The sequence below is a fragment of the Pteropus medius genome, unplaced genomic scaffold (genome assembly GCF_902729225.1).
Source record: "Pteropus medius unplaced genomic scaffold, Ma_sr-lr_union100, whole genome shotgun sequence".
NCBI classification, from domain to species: Eukaryota; Metazoa; Chordata; class Mammalia; order Chiroptera; family Pteropodidae; genus Pteropus; species Pteropus medius.
Genome location: NW_024352149.1, coordinates 1,712,860 through 1,735,786, shown reverse-complemented (window position 1 = coordinate 1,735,786; position 22,927 = coordinate 1,712,860). Strand labels below are relative to the sequence as shown.

At 38.0% G+C, this 22,927-nt stretch overlaps 1 protein-coding gene across 2 annotated transcripts in view; it reads left to right on the top strand.

The window, feature by feature from the left end:
• Positions 1-22,927, top strand: part of SAMD5 (sterile alpha motif domain containing 5) — a 357,304-nt gene that overhangs the window by 46,329 nt on the left and 288,048 nt on the right. The window contains exon 2 of one of the 2 annotated variants that reach the window (XM_039846951.1): positions 2,472-6,482. The exons of the other annotated variant lie outside the window; for it this stretch is intronic. Coding sequence (XP_039702885.1) covers positions 2,472-2,534 — 63 coding nt within the window. The 3' untranslated portion in view covers positions 2,535-6,482. Of the gene's footprint in view, positions 1-2,471; positions 6,483-22,927 lie in introns of those variants that run through there. 2 annotated transcript variants of the gene reach the window in all.

Genomic DNA, 22,927 nt, shown 5'->3' with positions numbered 1-22,927 from the left:
TTTTCTTTTTTCTTTGTAGGACTATGCCAGATAATTTAGGGGAAAATGAAATATGAATCATGTGTGGCGGGGAGCAGCTGGGTGAAATGAGGCTGGACTGCCAGCAGACTTACTTTCATCAGTTATCTCTTAAAGCTGGTCAGAATTTTAAAAATCTGCTTCTTTCTATTCCACTTGGAGAGCGGGCCCTCGGAGGAACTGGATGGACTGGGAGTGTCGCAGTGCATGTCAGCTGCCAGAGCAAGGAGCAGCGTTCCTCGCAGGGAAATTAACCAGCGTTTCCTATGATCATGAAGCAACATGTGCTCGGCTAATTACTGTTCTCTGCGACTGCTCTCACATCTTGGAACTCTCCGTGACCCAACTGCGGAAATCCTGTTTGTCTGCCTCCCACCCTCTCCCCCAAAGAATGAAAAACAGCAACTTGCAAGGCTGGGCTTGTCTAATGAATGCAATTTGTTTTCGTGGAACCAAAGACACCAGAGGTTTCGGACGCTGTGAGCTCGATGCTGGCTTCGTGAATGACTCTGTGGTCCTTACCTTTAGATGAATTTAGGGTGGAGGGTGTCTGTGTTTGCTAGATGATCACCTGTCCAAACGCATTTAAAAATATTTTGTATAGGTTTCTAGAATAAAATGACTTTTAAAGGTAGGTGAGGCCATCTTCCTGGCTTTAGGCAGAGCTATGTCTCCCATGGTGACATCTGAGAATTTTTTGTTTTAATAAGAATGTCCTCGAGATGCTACCTCCTTCCTTGGTGACCCTGTCCTTTCCTTAGCTGTTAACGTCTTGGGTTTTAGTAACCCCTAATGCTATAACCTGAGGCTTTCCGTTTTTTCTTTTTCTTTTTTTTTTCTTGACAGAGCAAGTTATCTTGCACTGTAGAGTAACTGTAGTTTTTGGTGTACTGTCTTTTCATTTATTCACTTATTAGAGTGTTAAAAACTGAACAGTTTGCCTTCTTTATGTTGAGGTGAATTTCCCCCAATCTCCCCAAAAAACTTAGTCAAGATAAACATCACTTTTTCACAGTTTGTAACAGGAGGTGATTCTAATAGAGACATTGTTTTAGATATGGTTTATTTGAGTGACTATTTGAATATATTAATTAATAGTAAGTTATAATTACTTAGTATTACAGAAAAAAAAAAAAAGGCCTGGAGATAGCTTGATTCTGTAGAGAAAGAAACTTCCTGAACATGGATGGTAATTCTTTCCATGTAGATGTAGTTGCCAGATGATGTTACCCAAACTAATTAATAATGACATATTAGTTAACATATTGCCATCAGCAGGTGGCTATTTGAGCAGGGGTGAAAACGACATGTGCTAAAACAAATCGTTGTACCCTAGAGAAATGTGTAGGATTGTGTTTTAAAAGAGTCTTTTTAATGATGCCTGTAATTTGAAATTTTTTGTAAGACGTGAAACTGGGGGCAAGGTAGGACAGATATAGACTAGAAGAGGAAAATAAAAGAAAGCAAAATTGATTCAAAAGCTTTTCCCATTAAAAGATAAACAACAACAACAAAACCCTAACAAGTAAACAATTGACTCCTAGCAGCACAATTTGCCTGACACGTCAGAAATCTTGAGAAGATTCAAGTGTGCTCCCTTCCTTCGCTCTCTCCTTCCTTCCTCTCCTTTGTCCATTCCAGATCTGCCAAGGGACTGTGGCACAGGGTTTAGTCGTGACAGATGGGCAGGAAACTGTAATCTGTTGCCGTCTTTCAATTTTGGAGGAATCACTGTGACAATGAAGGGTTAAAACTGTCAACACCTATCAGAGCTTGGAGATAATTAGTGTAATATCAATTTCAGAATGTTGGCACAGATGACCACACAACAACAAATGGATCTGCTAGATTAATCCTTATTAATCTCTTTCTGGCTCTTGTACAACCATGCTTTTTAAATGCCTATGTGAAAAAGTTATTGTTTCTGCATACAAATGATTATGATGAAAGATAATTGTGAATCGGTTTTATTTTGGAAGGTGCATTTTGATTAAGCACTTGTAGGTACAAGTCGAATGGATACGCACCCCTGAGCATCAGAGAGGTAGACTTTAAAATGTCTCTCAATGTGTTTACTGTTACTCCATTACTCAGGATGCTGAAGTATATACTGAATGATGTGGTTTAGGAACGCATACTGTTACAAGATAGATATACATTTATTTAATTTTGTTACTTCCTTTTCTTACAAGAAATAGAAAAGGAAAAAGTAGACCTCTTTTAAAACAAAACTGGAGAATAGGCTCGAGAAGAATAAACTACATTTTTATTTATTAGCTTCAAAGAGAAAATCGATAGATAAAAAGCAGAACTTAAAGCTGTTTTTCAAAAGTCCACATGGTAACCAGAAAGGGACAGGTATGACTTAAAAGCAGGAGGAGGAATCCATGCTGGACGAGGGGAAGAGTGTGTAAAGGAGAACTTCAGTAACCCCGATATGTTCAAATCCACAGGTCCCAATGGCTGGCATCCTAGAGTACTTAATGAATTGGCCGAAGTCATCACAGAACCGCTAGATATCATTTTTGAGAACTCGTGGAGGACTGATGAGGTGCCTGAAGACTGGAAAAGGGCATATTTAGAACCTTCTTTCAAAAAGGGAAATGGATGATGACCCTGGAAATACTCATCAGCTTAACTTTTTGCTTGGAAAAATTCTGGAATAATCAACTTAGTACACTGGGTAACTAACTTATAATAGCTAGAAATGAGGCAGTGAAATACTGAGTTCATTTTTAAAAGACACACCATTGTGAAATACAGTTTTATGGATACTTTGGGATTCTCCCTTCCATTCTTTGGGCTCTTGATGAAAATAAATGAGGTTGGGTAAGGCTTTTGGGCAATAACAAACTTTAAGTGTAATACTAGACAATAAGCAGGTTTCTGGCACAAGCTAGTAATTATATCATTTTCAAATTAGCCTTTGACTTGAGAATAGTAGCTTTAATTTTCTATTTTAACATACTTTTTTTTTTTTCACTTTGTATAGGATCATGTTTTCGTGGGTTGAGATATTTTATATAATTCTATATAGAATAGTTCGGTGAAGGAATTCTTATTTTAAGGTGCTTTCTATACTTATTTCATACAGAGGTACAATTACAAAGCTGATGAATTAAGGAACATCACCAAGGGAAGAAAATTTTTCCAACTTTTCTTTTTAAATTGAATCTGGCTGAAGTTTAGTGGTAGGACAAATAAGAGTGTCTTGCTCTGACCTACAGTAAGAGCCAGCTCTGCAACATGGCAGCTAGCTTTCTTCACTCTGTGGACACTGCCATGGGATTTGCAGCGCCACATCCCAGCTCACGCCCCAGGTGTCTGACCTCGGGCCTGTAGGGTTTGGGAGTTGGGTTGTGGCTCCGGGCCTCGAGAACACTGCATAACCACAGCCAAAAAGGAGAGTAGAGTGAGATGGGAAAAGGAAATTAAGATGACTCTGGGGTGTTTCTAATTCCTAGTGTTCTTGCCTTGGGATATTGGCAGTTTTATTTTCTGCTGAGATAATGCAACCATGTTAATAGGACCAAAAATTTAATGAAAGGGAAATCATCAAAGAAGATGTGGATTTGCAACAAGCTCTTGGGTCAGACAGCTTCTGAGAATAGCTGAGCAGTACTGCATTGCAGAAACTTCCCTGCCCTACTTAGAAGTACATAAGAGATAGATAGGAGTTTATGTCAGCATTGTGATGCTCAAGAGTTGCAAACTCTCAAATAGAAAGAAATTTACCTTATGTGTTCTTGGTGCATTCTGGTCCCTAGGAATGGATAGGCAGTTAAGGTCTTCAATGGAGATTTTATCACAATACTCTTAAAAATCTAAGATTTACATGGTTTAGCTAGTTCTAGAGATTTAGACACTGGGTAAACTCAGTCTTATTCTTAAATACAAATGCAAGGAAATTAATCTCTAAAAGCATGTACGAGTTGTCCTTTAAACTATACATAGCTTATAGTTTTGTAAAGATTATACTCCAATCAAACTTTCTTCATTTTTTTTCAAATAAACTAGTCTTTAAATTTTCCAAGCTAGGTTTTTTTAAAAAGGGTTGTGTGGATAAGGGTCTGTATAGATTACAGATATAATTTATTATGATAATAAATGGCTTCCTGTTAGAAACTTCATTTCCAGGTACCGCATCTGTGTCAGATTTATTTTACAGATGTACATTTACATGCATTTGTTGAACTGTTGCTAGAAAGGACCCAATTTCTGAAAAATCTGTTATTGTTACTGTGGGCATTTTGATGCAATCTACTGCAACCAGCAATGGGGCTCTTTGATCATTCCAAGTTTTATTTTCTATTTGTGTAATGTCCAACTTCAATTATCTTGCCGAATTTAAATCTCTGAGTCTGTTATTGGAATTCGAAAATAACAATACTCTACCTAACTTAAGAATTACAGTCCAGAATGGTGAAATATCTGATGAATTGTCAAGACTTCTTACCTAAAACTAGAGGAAGAAAACTGTAAAATAAGCAGAGAAGTATTAAAGGAAGCCCATTAATTCCTTTGCATTAAAATAAGATAAGGTAACAGTTGAATATAAGAGAAAGGGAATAGTCTTACCAATTGTATCTGGAGATAATTACTCTTAAGGAAAGTGGTTTGTTCGTAGTTTTTTGTTTTGTTTTGTTTTTTATCTAACATTGATGATATCCTTAATTTTTTAAAGTACTTGAAGTAGCTGAGGGACAAATATGTTATCAAAACTAGAGGATTATTTCGATTTATATTTTCTAGAACACCAAGAAAGGGATTAATTATAGACTTTTATTTTGTAATATTGAGGAATTTGGAGGATTGTAGCAAAATTTTGTTCAGTTCATTTTAAAACAAAATTTTGGCGAGATGTTATTCACAGAAAATATTTCTTGATATAGGGAATGCATAATCACCAAATGACTTTACGGCAACATAGAACAATAGCTGCTCTCAAGCAGTTTCTCAGTCTAGAGAAATTTACAGCATTTTGGTATTGTGAAATCAACAACAAAACAGTAAGCATTGACTTTTTACTTTGGAGTTCCTCAGATCTTAGTTCAAATACTAGAATCATGTTCATAGCCTTTTCTTGTGCATATGTTAAGAACACAAGCATGTGTAGCATGGGGAATGATCATGAACAGTTATTAAACTCATCAAAGCTTTTTATTTTTGTCCATAAAATGGGAAAATTAAATACTTCTTATTGTTCTTAAGAGGCTTAAGACTTCTGTAACCCACACCTACACAGTTCTTAGCCTGGTACTTGGCACATAGTAGGTGCTAAGTGCCTCTCTCCCCTCCCTTCTTTACTCTGAGTTACCTTCTTTATTTCCTCGTATATGAAAGAGATTACCTTAAAACTAACTAGGAAACTCAAGGACAAGTTGATATATTCTTATTGCTGCCTTAAACCCAATGAATAAGGCCGCTTTTCCTTTCTTTTAGGAAAGGAAGAGTTCAGTAAATGTTTATTGATTGAATGAAAAAGTATGCGATTTTTAAAAACAATGAACCAATTTATAAGGACAACACTTTTCAAATAGTCACACGGGCACATATGAAGGCGTTTCTCTAACTTTCCTCTTTTTATAACAGCTTTAGTTTTATAAATTTGGTGTGCAAATTAGTGAGTGGCATATGGGCATTTTCCTCTGATTTTATGACTTGATTGACAAATTAGGAGCGCAAAGGGGCCTTCCCTCATAGCTGCTTCTGGGGTAAACACAGCCAAGTGACAGAGAAGATGATGGCGGATTAGCAAACTCTTCCATGTGCCAGTGACTGAGAAGCACCGCCAGGAACCCAAGATCGTTCCCCATGAAGAACTGGAGTGCTGTAAACAGGTCCCTCGCCTGGGCATTAAGGAATAACCAAAAGAGAAGTCAAAGAAAATTAAATTATTGGACAGAATATATGGGTTATATAACTTTTTACATGTAACATTTAAGTAGATGTCGAAATACCATGTACAGGCAGATGGAAGATTTCTGAACTGCCAAGTAAATAAGGAATAAAGAGTAGATTTTATCTATAATACCCAGAAACATGTACAAGAAATGAGTGAAATCCTGATCTTAAATTGTCAGTTTTCTGTTCAGACCAACAGCCAAGTAATAAGGAATCCTTAGAAGAGGAATCCTCAGCTGACAACTATGCTTACAATAAAGCCGTAATAGATGCCGCATTAAATTACACAAAATAAGTAAGTTGTGTAGAGCAAAGCAAATCAACTAGACTTTCTTTTTCTTTCAGAATTTTCTAATTTTGCTCTTGTAGAATCCTCAGTGATTGTCAATTAGATCTTTCTGCATCGGATGTTTTATACTATCAGATTCTTTGATTAGAAAATCCTCTTCAGCTTTATATTATTAATCTCGAAGGAGAAAAGGCCAAATAACTTTCAATTCCATTATCACTATTTTAGATATTTCCAAAAAAGGCAAAAAAAAAAAAAAAAAAGGTAGTTCAGAAAAATGAATGATATAACTTTCTTTTTTTACTTTTCAAAATAGATATTTTCTTTTAAATTGTTTTAATTTCTGGAGATGAAGTTTTATTTTGTATTATTGTTAAAAGCTAACTTTTAGGGGAAAATGGGAGGTTAAGAGCTGGATGGCATTTTTTTTCTTTGACAATTTGGCCAAAATATCTTCCACTAGAACTAAAGGAAAGAAGTCAACTTTTAAACATTATTTAAGATGAGAAATGTCTCTTCTAGATGTATTCTGTATCATGACTTTTGTCAGACAGATTTTCCCTTATTATTCTAAAAATGAAATGCTGTATTGCATATGTGGAGGGCAGGGTGGTATATTGCTGGGGGCAGATGTTAGAAATTCTATTGTTTATTGCAATTGTCGCCCTGTTCCCTAAACTGGACAATATTCTGAGACGCCATTTGGGTTGGTAAAGCCATTATTCATTGAAAAGTTTATTCCAGACAGAAAAGTGTACAGGGGCCGGAAAAACCAGCACATGTACTTCTGAATAGCCAAGCACAGAGTTATTGTAAGTACAAGCCGCCACTTGGTTTTGTAAATGTAATTGCAATTGACATGCTTTTTCCCTTTTAGTTATCGTTTTAAAAAGGGGCTGTATGAGAAGGCACTATGAAAGCCTCACTAACAGCATTATGAACCTTGGAACGTGTGCCCGCGCAGTGCTGTGATTTGCAAACATATGTCCGTTCTTCAATAAATGTTATGGCTTTTACCGCGGTTCCTCCTTGGCCTCTTTTGTAATTGTTTACTTTTTTGATGAATGGGATAGAGTATGTGCATTGTTGAAACTGATGAAATGTAAATGTTTATGGTACTGTAGCATTATGGTTAGCAGAGGAAATCAGAGTTCTAACTCATGCAATATTCAAATAAATCATCACACTTAGAGCCTTTTTTGTGATTGCTACTTATGTTTACATTGTGGCTTTCTCCTTTTTCGTCCCACCCCACTTCCGACTAAAAAGTACTCTTAAGGGTGATAGACAGCACACGGTTCAGTGCCAGTTATTGTGGGAGGTGGGATGACGGTGGTGGGGTATGTCAGGCTGCAGGCAGGCCACATGAAGTTTCTCCACGGGGTCACATGTGACCTCGCTGTGGCTCCCAGAACCCTTGAATCTCTATTACCCAAAGATTATTGTGATTCAACTGCAGATAAGCAGCATCTCAGGGGTAATTAGATTTAGAGTCTACTGGATTTAATCCCAGCCTTGCAACTTTCTGCCTTCAGGACCTTGAGCAAATGGAATAATTATTGAGAATCCTTAGCAAAATAATTAACACATGATAAGCAGCCCCAAAACATTCACTTAAAGAAGTTTTATAGTACTGGTTTGGGTTATGTACAAATGGCATCATGATATATTTCGATGATTATGAATGGCTCTTTTTATTCCCACTGAATATAACATGAGAGGAAAGGGAATTTCAAGCAAGAAAGATGTAGAGTAAATATTAGGAAGAAATATGCAAAAATTTGAATTTTAGAAATGAAAAGAGACCTCAAGATAACCTACTCTGATTCAGAAATTGAGTTAAGACCCCAAAGAGCCAAGAGTTTGTGACATGCCCATGATGACACTGGGTTGGTAGCAGACAGTTGAGATTTTCCCAGATTTTCTAATCTTTTTGTTTCATATCAGATCAGAGAAAATATACCAAAGGGTTCCGTGGCATCTTCAAAAAAAGATCCATTTTTCTAGACTGGCTTCAACTTAGATCCATGTTTTTCAAGATGTAGCATTACAAAGTTTTTATTCATAAACTAAAGCTCCGAGCATCCCTAGGGGTCTGCAGGAGCTGAAAACTTAATGTTTCAGCTCTAAAATCTTAGGCTTCAAGTCTTTCTTGATCTACAAACAAACAAACAAACAAAAAAACAACAAAAACTAAAACAAAACAAAAACAGAGGGCACGAAGAGACATTTCTCCAAAGAAATCATAAAGATGGCTAACAGACATACGAAAAGATGCTCAAATCATTAATTATCAGGGAAACGCAAATCAGAACCAGTCAGAATGGCTATTGTCAAAACGACAAGAAATAACAAGTGTTGGTGAGGATGAGGAGAAAAGGTATTGCTTGTGCACTGCTGGTGGAATTGCAAATTGGTGCAGCCACCATGGAAAACAGTATGGAGTTTCTGGGTATTTATCTGAAGAAAACAAAAACACTAATTCAAAAAGATATCTGCACTCCTGTGTGCATTGCAGCATTATTTACAATAGCCAAGCTATGAAGCAACCTAGGTTTTCATCAATAGATGAATAGATAAAGAAGATAAAGTATCTATATTCAATGGAATATTACTCAGCAATATAAAAGAATGAAATTTTGGTATTTGCGACAACATGAATGGACCTAGAAGGTATTGTGCTAAGAGAAATAAGACAGAGAAGGACAAATACCATATGTTTTCATTTATATGTGGAATCTAAAAAAAAAAAAATGAACACACAAAACAAAACAAAAACAGACTCATAGAAACAGAGATCAAACTGAGGGTTGCCAGAGAGGGGACTGGGAGGTGGATGAAAAAGCTGAAGGAGAATATAGTCATTAATATTGTGACAATTTTGCATGGTGACAGATGACTATGAGACTTAGTATGGTGATCACATTGTGAGCTATATAAATGCTGAATCATTATATTGTTCACCTGAAACTAGTATAACATTGTATACCAACTATACTTGAATAAAAAAATTTAAAAAGTTCTTCCTTGATCTATCAAGCACATTTAGAAAAGTCAGCGATACCGGTGGACAGCACTAAAATGTATTATTAAAAATGGTGAAATGCACGAATGCAGCAGAGGTCCCAGCTAAGGAGGGTTTGGTAAAGAATGGGATGTTTTATCTCATCAATAAAATCACATCACGTAAGGCAGCTTTTAAAGTCTTTCATCTGAACCTGGAAAATGAATACTTCTAGTCTCATTCCAAACCATATGGTGCTCCACTGAGGATTTTTTAATTTAAAAGAGGAATCTTGAACAATTTTAAATGAAAAAATTACTTTTTCCCTCTCCTAGACTTACCCTGAGGACAGAGTGCATTCATGTAATTATGGACACTTTTTTGGCCAACCTCCTCTGCTTTAAAATATATCCATGTACCTTTAACAGGATGTCTGTGGAATCTCATCTGTTTCTTGGTTGAATAATGAGCACCGACTGTGAATTGTATATATTCAGTGTGCATTCTTTTGCATCCGTTGTGCTCAGTCAGTTTGACTTTGACTTCATTTTTGGAAACTAATCAATCTGCGTAACACCATTTGCAAAAATGGCAAATGAAGAGTATGCACTTGATTTGTTTCTAAATCCTGACCTCTAAATCAGAAGCCCCGAGTCCAGTCTTGGTTTTCCTGGTGGGTTGCTAAGTCACTTTCTTTCACCTCTTCACTTTCTCATCTATAAAATCTCCAGTAGCAGTGTTACCTAACCACACCCTATGGGAAATTTGAGAAACAGTATCTGATAATTCCACGTTCTTTAGAAGAAGGTCACAGAGTGACATGGTCTGGGTTCTCACTGTGACCTGCAGGAGGCTGTGAGCCTACCTGGTTTGTTTTCCAGTGTCGTTCCCCACTTTGGCCTTCTGTAGTTCCTGGTGTGCTTTCTGGCACGTTGTTGGTGCTCGATAATATTGTCGCATGAATGAAGGACTTTCTCACTCGCCGAAGGAAATTGATCAATGAACTTGTACGAGTTGGTTCTACCAGGGCACTTCCTGGTTTGGGGGAACTTCAGGAATTCCACATCCTTTGTGTTTGAAGCAGAGTGTGCCATTCACCCCAAGACCTGGGAAACCAAGATTTTCTTTATCAGAAGTTCACCTAGAGGTGTGATTTTCCTGTTAATCAGGTCCTCTGACTTTCCTGTATTCTTTTGTATGACACCATAAATGCAAATAATTTATAGAATAAAATTTTACATACTCTTTTAGGTTTTCTTTTGTAGACATGTATTTAAACATTGTAATTTGTGAAGGCACATGAAAATCCTCAAGTGGCACACTATTTAAATTCTGATTTTCTTTTGGCTATATTTTTCTAATCTGAATTGTAAGAGGGATACCATCTATTCCTGTAATTAAAGCTAGGAAAATATCAATCTATTCCTGCAACTAAAACTAATCAAACTATGATTAATGCCCTTATTACATACATGCTAGCGTATAGTGTGCAGCTAGACAAAACAGAGATATTTTGATAACCTGCCCTAAAGAAACATTACCTTCCCTTTCAGATTGCATTTTGGACACACTTCCTTTTAGATATATTTAATATAAATACATGACCCATAATTTTGTCCCTAGAGATAATTATTTCTTCTCTAAAGATTTCTTCTACCTTCTACCAATAGAAAAGCAAAAGGAAAAAAAAAAAAGTTAAAAGAGTTAATTCGGGGTTGTTCAACCCTGGGTTTGAATCCCACAGAGCTGTTGAGAATTACAATTGCTTGACCAAAGAGGAGACTCTCAACTGAACAGTGATTACATGCCTCGTCTTTCTTTTATTCCCTGATAGGTGTGAATTACCTGGAAGGGAGGAAAGAAAACTTACGTTTGGGATTTATAAAACCTAGATGCAAATACTAGCTCCCCACACCGGGTTGAGTCCTTAGGCAGGTTACTAAATCCTTTCGCTTCCGTTTTGCTATCTGAGAAATGGGGTTAATGACACCCCCTCAAAGAGTTCTTGTGGAAATTGAACAAAATAACACGTAAGATAACCATAGAGGGTCTTGCGTTGGAGTATTGGCCAGTAGGAAGTGGAGGGGTGGGCCATAGAGAGGTTTGTGACTCATGAACTGAAATTGTTTTCGAAATATGTTAGGAAAAAGCTTGCATTCTTGAATTGATTACAGAACATTAAAAACCATAGTTTCCAATACTTAAAAGGGCATTTACTAAGTGCCCGGGACAGTTTAAAGCACTTTACATTTATTTTCTCATTTAATCTTCACAACAATCCTGTGATGTGGATGTCATCATCATTCTCATTCTTCAGATGAGGAAACTGAAGTAAAGACAGGTTTTTGGTAATTTACTCACAGCCACATGGCCAGTAGTCAGGAAAACTGAAATTTGAATCTCAATAGTATGACTTTAAGCCTGTCTTCTTAACCTTCTACTTATATTTTATGGAGCCAAATTCAATACAGGACCAATAAAAGGACCATTAATTAAGAAGTGGGAGAGGTCAGATTAACACAAGTGGGGTTCATCATAAAAGAGGGGGTACTCAAGGTGTCGGGAGACTAGGAGAAGATATCAAATACATTGCATTTCATCAAGTCTGAGATGTCTTGAGGGCAAGGCCACCAATAAGTGCCACTGAGAAGGAAGAACGCTGCCAGTGCAACGTTACACAATACTTCTTTTCAATTAAGATTTCTATTTTCAACTTATAGACATGGCTATCTTAGATTTATTTATATACAGGTGTTTGATTAGATAGACATACATAAAACATAAAACTGAGTAAACACGAGGACATCCTACAGCTTTTTTAGGCAGATTTTTCTGAATCACTTTCGACTCAGATCGTTCAGTGTCCCTGTTGTCCTCACAGTGTCACCTGGCCAGCAGGAGCATTGCTATTGCAACATGTCTGAGAGGCCTGGATCATCTGCGGGTTTCATCTGAACTGTTCTTACAAGTCTGGATGCTGGTATTTTCTTGAAGGTACCTGAAGCTGTCTGAAGAAGGTTTCAGATGGTGGCTTATTCTTTCTTCACATGGTCATCGAGTGGGTCGTTAGTTGAAATGCTGTGGGCTTGCACCTCTGCGAGGCCACGTGTACGTGGTGGCCGCCACACCACCAGTGTCCAGTCGAAACTGACTCTAGTTCTCCATCTGTCGTTCGCTACCCTGATTTCACGCATGTTTAAATGTGGAAATGGGTGCACTTGCATCCGTGACATATGCTTGCCTGTTAAGTGGCAAGGACGTTTTGACCGCCCGTCTCATTTTACATTCTGTCCTCTAGTTTGTGGATAATTATGTATTAGTAATTTTACCTGTACCTGCCTTGTACTCAAAGTAAGAGTTTCTTTTGATTCTTTTGTAGCTAAGCCTGTTGCTTATGTTTGGCTTACTGTTTGCTGTGTTTCATGGTGATCCCTGGCTCATGGAGATTGATTTAATTCTATAAAATAATACTTAAATCGTTTATCACTTTCCCTCATGGAATAATAACTTATTTGGGTATTTGAATTCTAATCATGGTGCCCAATTATAAAGTACCAATATACCTGTATACCGTTGGAAGCACGAATTTGTTCTTACTAATGCTTCAGGGTAAGAAATACTATATGCTGTAATTAGAATTCTAAGTGGCGGCTCAAAATTTACTGTTTGGCCTTAAAATATTAGAATGCTGTTACAGTGTTTGAAGTTTCTAAATGTCTTCAGGAGCTTTTAACCTCCCATTCCTTGTGCTCAGAGTATGTGTGGTTCAGCAGAAAGAGAGTGGGCCTTGGGACCAGGGAGAAAAGAACCCCAAACACCTCACTACTGGGTGTCCTTGGTAAGGAAACGTCAAGTGGTTGGAATATGCAAATTCCATTTAATCCTAATAGTAACCCAATCAAGTAATTGTTGTTACTGCTCCATTTTGCAGGTGAGGAAACCAAGGCTCAGAGAGTTTAAGCACCTTAGGAAATTCACTTCACCTCTGTTATCCTGGGTGTCTTTAGATTTATAAAAGTTGACTTGCTATGAATGTTAGTGATACCATGTGTGACTCACACTGCACATATGAGGTGCCTGAAATGGAAACTGATTTTATAGCACTGATTTTTTATTATCTTCCATTGTTCTTCTCATCCTCCATTCCCATAGGAGTTTAAATTTCCACTTAAAATTGCCTTATAGATTCTGAGAGAAAAATAAACATTTTGGAATTTTTGGACCCACATTAAAATCATTTTCTATTACACAAATTGATTTTCCCTATTTTTCCCTAAGTGATTGCTAATCCTTAAATTTTGAAAATTAGAACAACCAGTAGACAGCTTCGTACTGTTGTCCAGGGCTTCCTATTGGGTATGAATATTCTCCATAATATCTAAATTAAAGGAATTTAGGAACCAAATATTTTTTATAGTGGACCTTTGGGTGAAACAACCTAATATCTTCTGTACTTTTAATGAATCAATAACCAAAGCTGGGTATATAACAAACTGTAATTTCTAGTAGTTCTCATCTTGCTAAAATCCTGATGTCTACATTAGAAATATTCCCTCTAGAATATTATTTCATTGTCCCCACCAAATACAAAACTGGGTAGTATTTATATATACATTAAGACAAGCTTATTTAATAATTTGATAGATATAATTAAGGCATAGTTTTGAGAAACATTAAAATCATTGCCTCAAACTATTGAGCCTTCTGTCTTTCTGTCTTTTCTCCTTCCTTCCTTCCTCTCTTCCTTCCTTCCTCTCTCTCTTTTTCTTAGAACTAACAAAAATAATAGAATATATCTCTTTAGCCACAAATCTTATTCATCTGCTTTTATTTTTTATGCTTTAATCTTCTTCCAAGTATATGTGAAGAATAAGTAAATACGTTTTCTGAAAATCTTGGCAAATTTCCTGGATTTTGGAGGCGTGAGGAAAGAGTTGGCAAAAAAGTGATTTTTAAATGAAAAATTAAGTCTACACTTACATATAAAATCTCCAGAGACATGATTAACATAAACTATAGTAGACATTTTTAGTAAGAAAACAGCCAGGTTGTATGTGATTTTGATGAATGAGTTTTTAAGAAAAGCACGTAAGCAACTGAATATATATGTAAATCTACAATGGAATGTTTTTATAACATAAACCATGGTGTAAACTTAATCAATTGTTGGAAAAGAATAAACCGATGAGGGCTGTATTCTAGTATTATGTATACTATGACAAAAGTCCAATCTACCCAAAATTTGTTAAATACAACGTAAAGAATACGGCGAAGCCTCTGACTGTGCCATATGATAGAGAGAAACTGAAACATTTACAAAGCCTGCTTCGTGGAGTTAGATACAGCTGAGAGAACAAGGGAGGACAAGAAGGTGCTGTGAATTTAGTTTATTGCATGTCAGAAGAAGCTTGTTGCCCCTCTGCTTTAGAACTTTTTCGAATCTTGCCTTTGGATCTTTCGACTCAATCCATAGTTGCTTACGGTTTACTCTGGACGCTGTGCTGCTGCTTAGCTGTGGTATTAGTAGAATGGTTTGGGTCTATTTATATAAAATTTGCTTGGCTTCGTATACTGTAAATAATGTTGAACAACTAAACTACTATGCCTGTTTTCATCTCCACTCCCCAGAGTCGAGTGTCCTGAAGTTGGGAGGGTAACCTGCTCTGGGTACCTGCTCTGGGTAACGCTCCTCTCTGCTCACCTTGGGGACACCGAGGGAGCTTTTAAATTACACCAGTTAAAAAACACTGTATGAGAATAAGTACGTTCTTTCAATAAAGAATGAGTTCCTTCTTTACATGATTCAAAAATAATTCTGAGGCATTATCTAGTTATAGAAAAAACTTATGTCATTTTCCCCTTGATGGTAAAGTTGATGATAGTAAGACATGGAGAATTATAAGTATGAATAGGTTGTAGCCCACATTCTGTAGTTTAAAATGCTTCCAGAAAGTTCGGACTTAATATTCATATGGCAGAAGTTGAAAATTGTTTGTCGGTATTATTTATTTTTATACATAGCATCAAGAGTAATATCTGCAAAGTGAGGAAAACTAAACCAAAGCACACTTACTACAGATGATAAATCAGTGCAAAGAAAACACAGACATCAGTGGAAAGAAAAGAGGAGACGTGGGTTTGAATTCCTTTCTGCCACCTAAATCCACGTGGCCTTGGCCAAATTACCTCACCTATGTCAGGATTACACGAGCTGTTTGTGTAGTGCTATGCATATAGTAAATGCCCAATAAAGGTTAGCAATTGTCATCATAATTCATCTTTGTGTTTGACAGCTGTGCTATTAAGACTGTGTGATGAACCAAGGCCCGATGAATTCCTAAACAATCCAGTTTGAGAAGAATTTATTGAGCAGTATGCCCTGCAGGGACTTCACTGGGCTCTGGGGGAACAAAAGGAGGAATGGATGAGGATTTACCACGTGTAGGGGAAGACAGATGCGCAGAGAACTCAAACTATCAAAACAGAATAGCACGAGTGCCAAATAAATTCCTCGTAGTGGTGGGGAAGTAGAGAGAAGACGTGTATTATTTAGATGAACAGCCTTAAATGATGGATAGGATTTCGGTGATTGGGGTGGGGGTGAGTGAAGGAGGGAGGGATTCCTGGATGGGGGAGCCACACGAACAAGGGCTTAACGGAACGGAAGTGTGTGGCCCTTTGTGGAGGAAAGGACGTTGGCCAGCGGCTCTGGAGTCTGGGATGAGTAGGCGCCTAAGAGGGAAGATGCATCTGTCATAGCTTGGAATCAGACCAGGCACCCTTAAATGCTACACCAGGAGGACGTATTTTATTTTATAGGCTGGGTACTCTAAACTTTTCTTTCTTGAGATATAAGGCCGACGGCATTCGCATGCCCAACATTTTTATGTGACAAATATGAACCGAATCCTTACTCATGCCACTGTTCTAAGTGCTAGGAAAAACTAGACATAAATCCTGCCACCATGGAGATTGTATTTCTAAAGAAATATAGGTGCGGGTCATTTAGTGTTGGCTTCTACTTTCTCTTTCACTCAAGAAGGCATATCAGAATGCAAATCTATGATAATCTGGTTATGCTAGGAAGAGCCTAATGCATAAAATTGCAAATCGTGCACAAACTGCCGTTTTAAATATACTTGTTAGCAGATTATTGGTATACCGAAAACCAATACCAGCTCTTCTGAGAGTCTGAATCCCAGTGCGGCAACTGCTGCTCAGGTCTTCGAGGAGGGAGACGGTGTAATCAGAGAAGGAACCAGATGCTCATCTCAAGGCTAGTCTCATCAGAGTTCCTCTGAACACTGTCATCCCGTGAACTCTCAGGCAGCCCTTCCCTGTGCATCCCCCGAGACCTCCTTCTACTTGTTCGTCAGCATCTCCTCTATATCATAAAGGCCAAAGGGGCAGCGCTTTTCACTGCAAATCTACTGCTGGCTTTTTCCTCTCGTTATATCTTTCTTTATTTTAATTACCGTTCTCATTTCTATAATTATATTTGTCTAGACCAGCACTGTTAAGTAACACTTTCTGCGATGATGGAAATGTTTTATTCTGCATATTTCAGTATAGTAGCCACCAGCCATAGGTGACTGTTGAACATTTGGGATATGACCACTGCTGTTGAGGAATGCAGTTTTAAATTTTATTTAATTAATTTAAATGTAAGTAGTCTTATGTGGCTCAGTAATATAGATGGTCATAGATATTCTAGATATTCGTAGAAAAATGTCTAATTTCATATTCTCCTTGAAAATCATATCTGGCACATTCTTACAGTCAATTTTCTAGTTTCTAAAGTACCTGGACTTCTTTTTTTGCTGCCAATCTATGATTTAAATGAAAAAAAAAATTCTCGTATAGATCTAGGAGCAGGAAAGTGACAGGGAGGAATACTCTTTCCCTGCACATGGCCTTCCAGCCTGGCAGCAGGTAGGAAAGGATGGCCCCTCGGTGGGTAAAGGGCCACCGCAGCTTTTTGTTTTAATCTACTTCTTGCCATTCTCTAGCCGAGAAAAAGAACACTTTCCCTCTCCCTCTCCTTTCCAAACAGGCAGCCCCACGGCAAGAACTTCAAGAAAAGAGAAGTAGTTCTGTTTAGACAAAAGTGTACCCTAAAAAGTGATGTGCTCCCCCATCCCTGGTTCCTGGTTATTATCTGATGTGGGATGAAGGAGCGGGAGGGGTCACGTGTGACCTGACAGGCAGCCGCGGGCCTGGTGCCATTCACTCATGCATGGTGCACAGGAGAAAGAATCCATTGACAGGGTAAGGGAGGAGAGGCGCTCCATCTCGGACAGGTCGAGTTTGAGGTCTTTGTGGTGAGATGGGCGGTCAGAAGTGGGGACCTGTCTGCACCTCTGGAGAAGGTTCTGTTCTAGAGAGAAATGTTTGGGAGGCACTGGCATGTGCTAATTAAAGCCGCAGGAATGAATAGGATGGCCCAGGCACAGTCCACAGAATGAAAGGAGAAAGGGACACGAGACAGAGAACACAGCCGTAGCATCTACATTTACACGATGGATGAGGAGTAGAGGCCATTTGAATGAGACAAGAGGGAAAAAACAAGACATTTACCAAAGACAAAAGGAGAGACAATTCCAAGAAAAAGAACATTCAGCAGTGTCACGTGCTGTGGAAAGGTACGGACTGAAAATTATCCATGAGATTAACCATGACGTGGAAAGCAGAGACTTCGGTGAGAATGGGTGACACGGCTTAGAAGGAAGGGTGGGGTAGGGTAAGGAAATGAGTATACTTAGCAAATGTAATCAACTCCTTAAAAAATAAGGGTCGAGGGGACTGGAATAGCTATAGGTGGAGCGGGGTGAGAAATGGGTGGAGAAGTGTTTTGATTTTGTCGTCGTCGTTGTTGATGTCCTGTTTCGAAGGTAGGTAAGACTGGATCAAGTTGAAGGGTTATAGAGAATGGTTGACGATACAGTGTGGGAAAGGGAGTGAGCAGATCATCCAGACAGGGGTCTCCTGAGAAGGTGGGACTGTTGGGGTCCAAGAACAGGTGTAGGGGGAGTCACCAACCCTATGCAGAGAGAGGGGTGACTTTTTAGTTTAAGGTAGAGAGGACTCGTGCAGCCACAGGTAAGTTAGTAGGCTCAGTAGAGGGCAGTTGGGAGAGGTCTTGTCTGACTACTGGCTTAGCCAAAATTAGTTTTATCTCTAAGATGCTAAAATGACCTTTATATATACACTGAGCTAATATAAATATGCTCATAAAAGGAGTCCCTAGCCAAATCAGCACTGCTTCTGAAGTTGGTACAGGGCTTCAGGAAAGTGACGGGTCCACTGCCCTCTGCAGGACTGCTCAGCGGTGAGCAGCTTTGAGTCTCCAAAAGGAGGAAGAGCATTATGTGCTGCCCTCTGATTAAAGCAGGAAGTGAGCACCATCGTTCTGGTTTTCCCTTTCTGAAGTTGGTATTGCAAGTGTGCGGTTTTCATTTTAAAAACGATGAAAACACATCCTTGAATGTCTAAGGAGGTAGGCCCTAAACTGGGAGTGGCGCGTTGGAATGGATCTACACGGTGTCCAGAGGTCCAGTGTTAGTGGCACCTGTCTGTGTGACACCGGGTCCATGACGCCTGCTTGCCCTCTGTGGTGGTTGTGCAGCTGAACCGTTACCTCGTCAGGGGCTAGAAAGCACGGTTGCCTCAGGCCTAGGGAGTGTGTTGGGATCGGGGTGCCATCAGCCTCTGAGAAAATCTTGTTATGCAAAATGAAAATATGACTAAACATTAAAATACTTAACGATTTCTTAAAGTAACATACCCATTCATTAAATAAAAGCAGGATGTATAAAATCGATATCCAGTTTTAAACATAAACATTTCATTACATGACTATTTCTCCAATATGATACTGAGCAGCTGTTTCTCCAGATGTCACATCAGGGCTCCAAAGGGAATAGTTGCTAAATCCAACATGATAGTTAGGTAGATATTAAAGAAATACTACAAGGTGTCTCTGGTCTAATCAGTAAGCCTCAGTGAACTAAAATTTAAACACACGGCGTGGAATTAATGTGAGAATTTGGATTACATTCTAAACAAGGGAAATGTAATTGCTATGCTTTTACACTTATCATGTTTTAATTTTTATTATTTAAACCGATTAAGTATCCATCACAAGAAACCTTCTTTGTTTTTCCTGCAATCAGTTGTCATTGTGGCAGCCAATTGTTTTGAAAGAGAAAGTACAACATTATTATTTATGAGAAAGAGCTGACACACACGATCCATATATTTAGCTGAGTCTAATATGCCTGGGCCAGCGCATTAAATCACGTGCATAACTACTTGAAAGATAGATCCAGAAGGTTACAGGTAATTTTTATGCAGGAACCATCAGCCCTAAACTGAAATGAAAAACTGCTCATAAACTAGTTCATAACCCATTGCCATTCCGCACCATCGAGTGGTAAAATGAAAAGCAGGAGAAATTTATGGAAGGATTCCATTGCTCAGGAATGAGCTTCCTGATAATTATGTAAAAAAAAATGGAACTAAAAAAAAAAATCCCACAAAAAAATTGGCAATTTACCTGGGAGAAATTGATCAGGAAAAAAAAAACAACTAGTCGATTCTTTTGATGAACAAAAGAGATAAGTTGCTTGTATATTTTTCCATTTCATATATATGTGTATGTTCAATTATATTGTCAAGTTAAAAAAATTCTTTAAAATACTCTAAAATACTTCAAGGAGTTAATGATTTTAGTAAAAATGTATATTTCTATACATGTAGGAAAAATATCAAAAGGTCAAATGGCAGCATAATTCTTATCTCTGACGAGTATGATTAGAGGCATTTTTATTATTTTTCTTTTAATAATGAGTATTCATTAGTATTGAGCATGTCTTATTTCCATGATTCCTAAAACACAACCCACCAAAAAAGCCCTAAGTGTTTTCACATACTTTTACGGAGGGTTCATAGACATCATTTAGATCTTCTTAACTAAGGACTTTCTTTTGTTTCTCCGAGAGCTGTCATTTATCTTTGTATTGTATGATATTGATAAAGGAATTCTTTATGTAATTTGATCCACTGCTTCTATAACTCTTCATTGCTCACGTTCCATATCCTAAGATGCCGAAGACCACAGTGTTCACTGTGACAGTGTTCACTGCGACCGAAGCTGCCCTTAGCCTTTGTTCTCCCTCTGCTTTTCCAGAGGTCTGGCCCAGTCGGGCTGCTCTGGCCTCACAGGCACTGCCCTGACTGGTTCCTGGCCCAGACCTGTTCTCCTTATTGCTAGCTAATGAAGCTTATTGCTGCTGGCTAATGAGGACCATGCCAGGCAATGTGGGAACATGGCTTTGTTTGGCATTTGTTCCCCCTGATTCTACGTAGTGTTTTACCACTGTTGAATTCATATATAGCACAATAATATACATAATTTTTTAGTATAATATACTTTCTTGGAATAAGTAAACGGGGACACATATTTTCCTTTAGAGTGTTTCAGGCTACTAATTAGATCAGCTCTGTGAGTGCCTAGCAAAATGTAACTTGTGCGTTATCCTTGGCAGGTATGATATCAGCGATAAAACCCTTATTAGAAAATGTGACAGAAAAGGAAAGAAAGAGCATGAGGGAAAATCATTGTTGGCTTCACAGAAGTAGCTGCTGGTAAAAGCAGATATCAAAGCAATGGTTCTTAATTCATCAACGGTGTATAAGTATATGGGTATATCGAAAGGATTTGGATGACTTGGGGGGCGCTTCTAGAAATTAGGCCCATCCACATTTATTCTACATGGTACCCCAACCTCTGATGCCCCAACCACTTGAGCGAGCCACTGTTATTTATGGAAGGGGTATTGATGCAGAAAAAAGGGTTAAAAACCCTGGATAGTGATACAAGAATCTGGAGAATGTCACAGCAGCAAGGTGGAGGGTCTGTTACGAAGAGGAATGGAAGCCAGTGGAGGATTTTTAAACATCGACAGGTTCAAAGCTGTCTAGATAGCTCCAAACGCCGCCGTAAATGTTACCAGAGGGAATGGAGGGTGCATAGGATGAGGCTGATGGAACTATAGCATGAACCCGTTTCCAGTGGTTGTTAAATCAGAAAACAGACCCCCTAAGTTAATAATTAATCTCTTCAAAGAGAGTAAGATTTTACTCTTAAGAGCTATGATGGGCTCACTACTGCCTCTTATGAACTTTATGTAATGGGCAAGAACTGTCAATGAGAAGGCAACAGAATGTTCTTGGTTAGTCGGTGCATTAAGTCTCTCAGGCCACTAGGAATTCATTTAATAAATTACTACATAGCCAAAGAAATTGCTTCTTAATGGCCCAAAGATGTGTTCCAAAAGGTAGTCATTTAATCCTCTTTGCGGGAGGAACAAGCCCCATGTGCAGTGTTAAGAACCTCCCATTTCTTTGTCATTTAAAAGATTCTTATTTTTGGTCTTTAATTATGAATTTCTAAAGAACTTTGATTTTCTTAAATCCTAATGCCATCTCAGTTGGAGAGAGAAAAATATATTCACACCATGAATGCTAAAAACAGCTATTAAAAAACGTAAAAACTCAGGGTTGATATAAATCCCATTGAAGGACCACGAAAAAAAAAAAAGGGTTGTCATTCAAATAAAAATTTATTGGTGTCTCAGTTCTGAACAACGTGGCCATGACAAAAAGAAATGGGTCACATCACAAGAATGGGGTGGGAAGTGAATTTTAGCTCGGAGCTGTGATAACGGTGGACCTTAAGGATGGCCATCACATGGCGCCATGATTAATTAAGGCACCTGCCAGTCATCGGGGCTTGAATCATCGCCTCGGAAAGGGCAGAAAGCCTCTCTATTTACATAGGGATCATACGCTCATATTCAGAGCACTGTCACGGCTTCTTTTGGCAGCCTCTGACTTGTTGGCAAAATGTCTTCAATTATGGGCAAACTGCCTGGTCTCATCTCATCACAAACCAATTTGTCAGGATGTGTATATTTGGAAAGCTTAGGAAACAGAAATATTTCACTTATTTTAAAAGGGTGGGGAAAAACTCTTGTGTACATATATTGAAAAATACCAAATCTTATGAAATTTCACCCTTAGATAAATATTTAATAAAAATGCTTATGCGTTTTTCAAGGGAAAACAACTAGAGAAGAAATATTTTTGGTAATATTGATGTTAAATAGCTCTATGAGTGTTTAGAGAGAGACTGAGGTGCGAGAGGCTAAAATATTTCTGCCCGAACTCCACATTTAAAGCAGTCAGCTTCACCGTGGTCTGTATTTATATAAGTCCACATTGCTTAGATTTTTAAAAGTAATCGTTTCCTCTACATTCTGATAATTGGAGTTAAATTATTAGCTATTACAATTTATGTTATAATACTATAAAGATATAAATGCTATAAAGATAAATATAAAGATACAAGAAGTGTGGGAAAGAGCCTACAGCAGCAGAAATAAAATAAAGTCCAGTTAACGAAATAAAAGGTGAAATGCAGAAATATATTATTAGCATTCTTCCATTTTTCTTGTTCCTTGTCTTTCTCTTTCCCCGATGGGTTGTAAGAAAAAAATTTCAAAATGATGGGACCTAATAAACAATCATTAATACCTAAATTATGTTCACATGAATTCTATGGCCCTTCTGCAGCTTTATGTATTATTTTAAGCTTGAAGAACAGCTGTTTTCCTGTAAAGTTGATTATAAGGTTAATGCCAATAAAATGA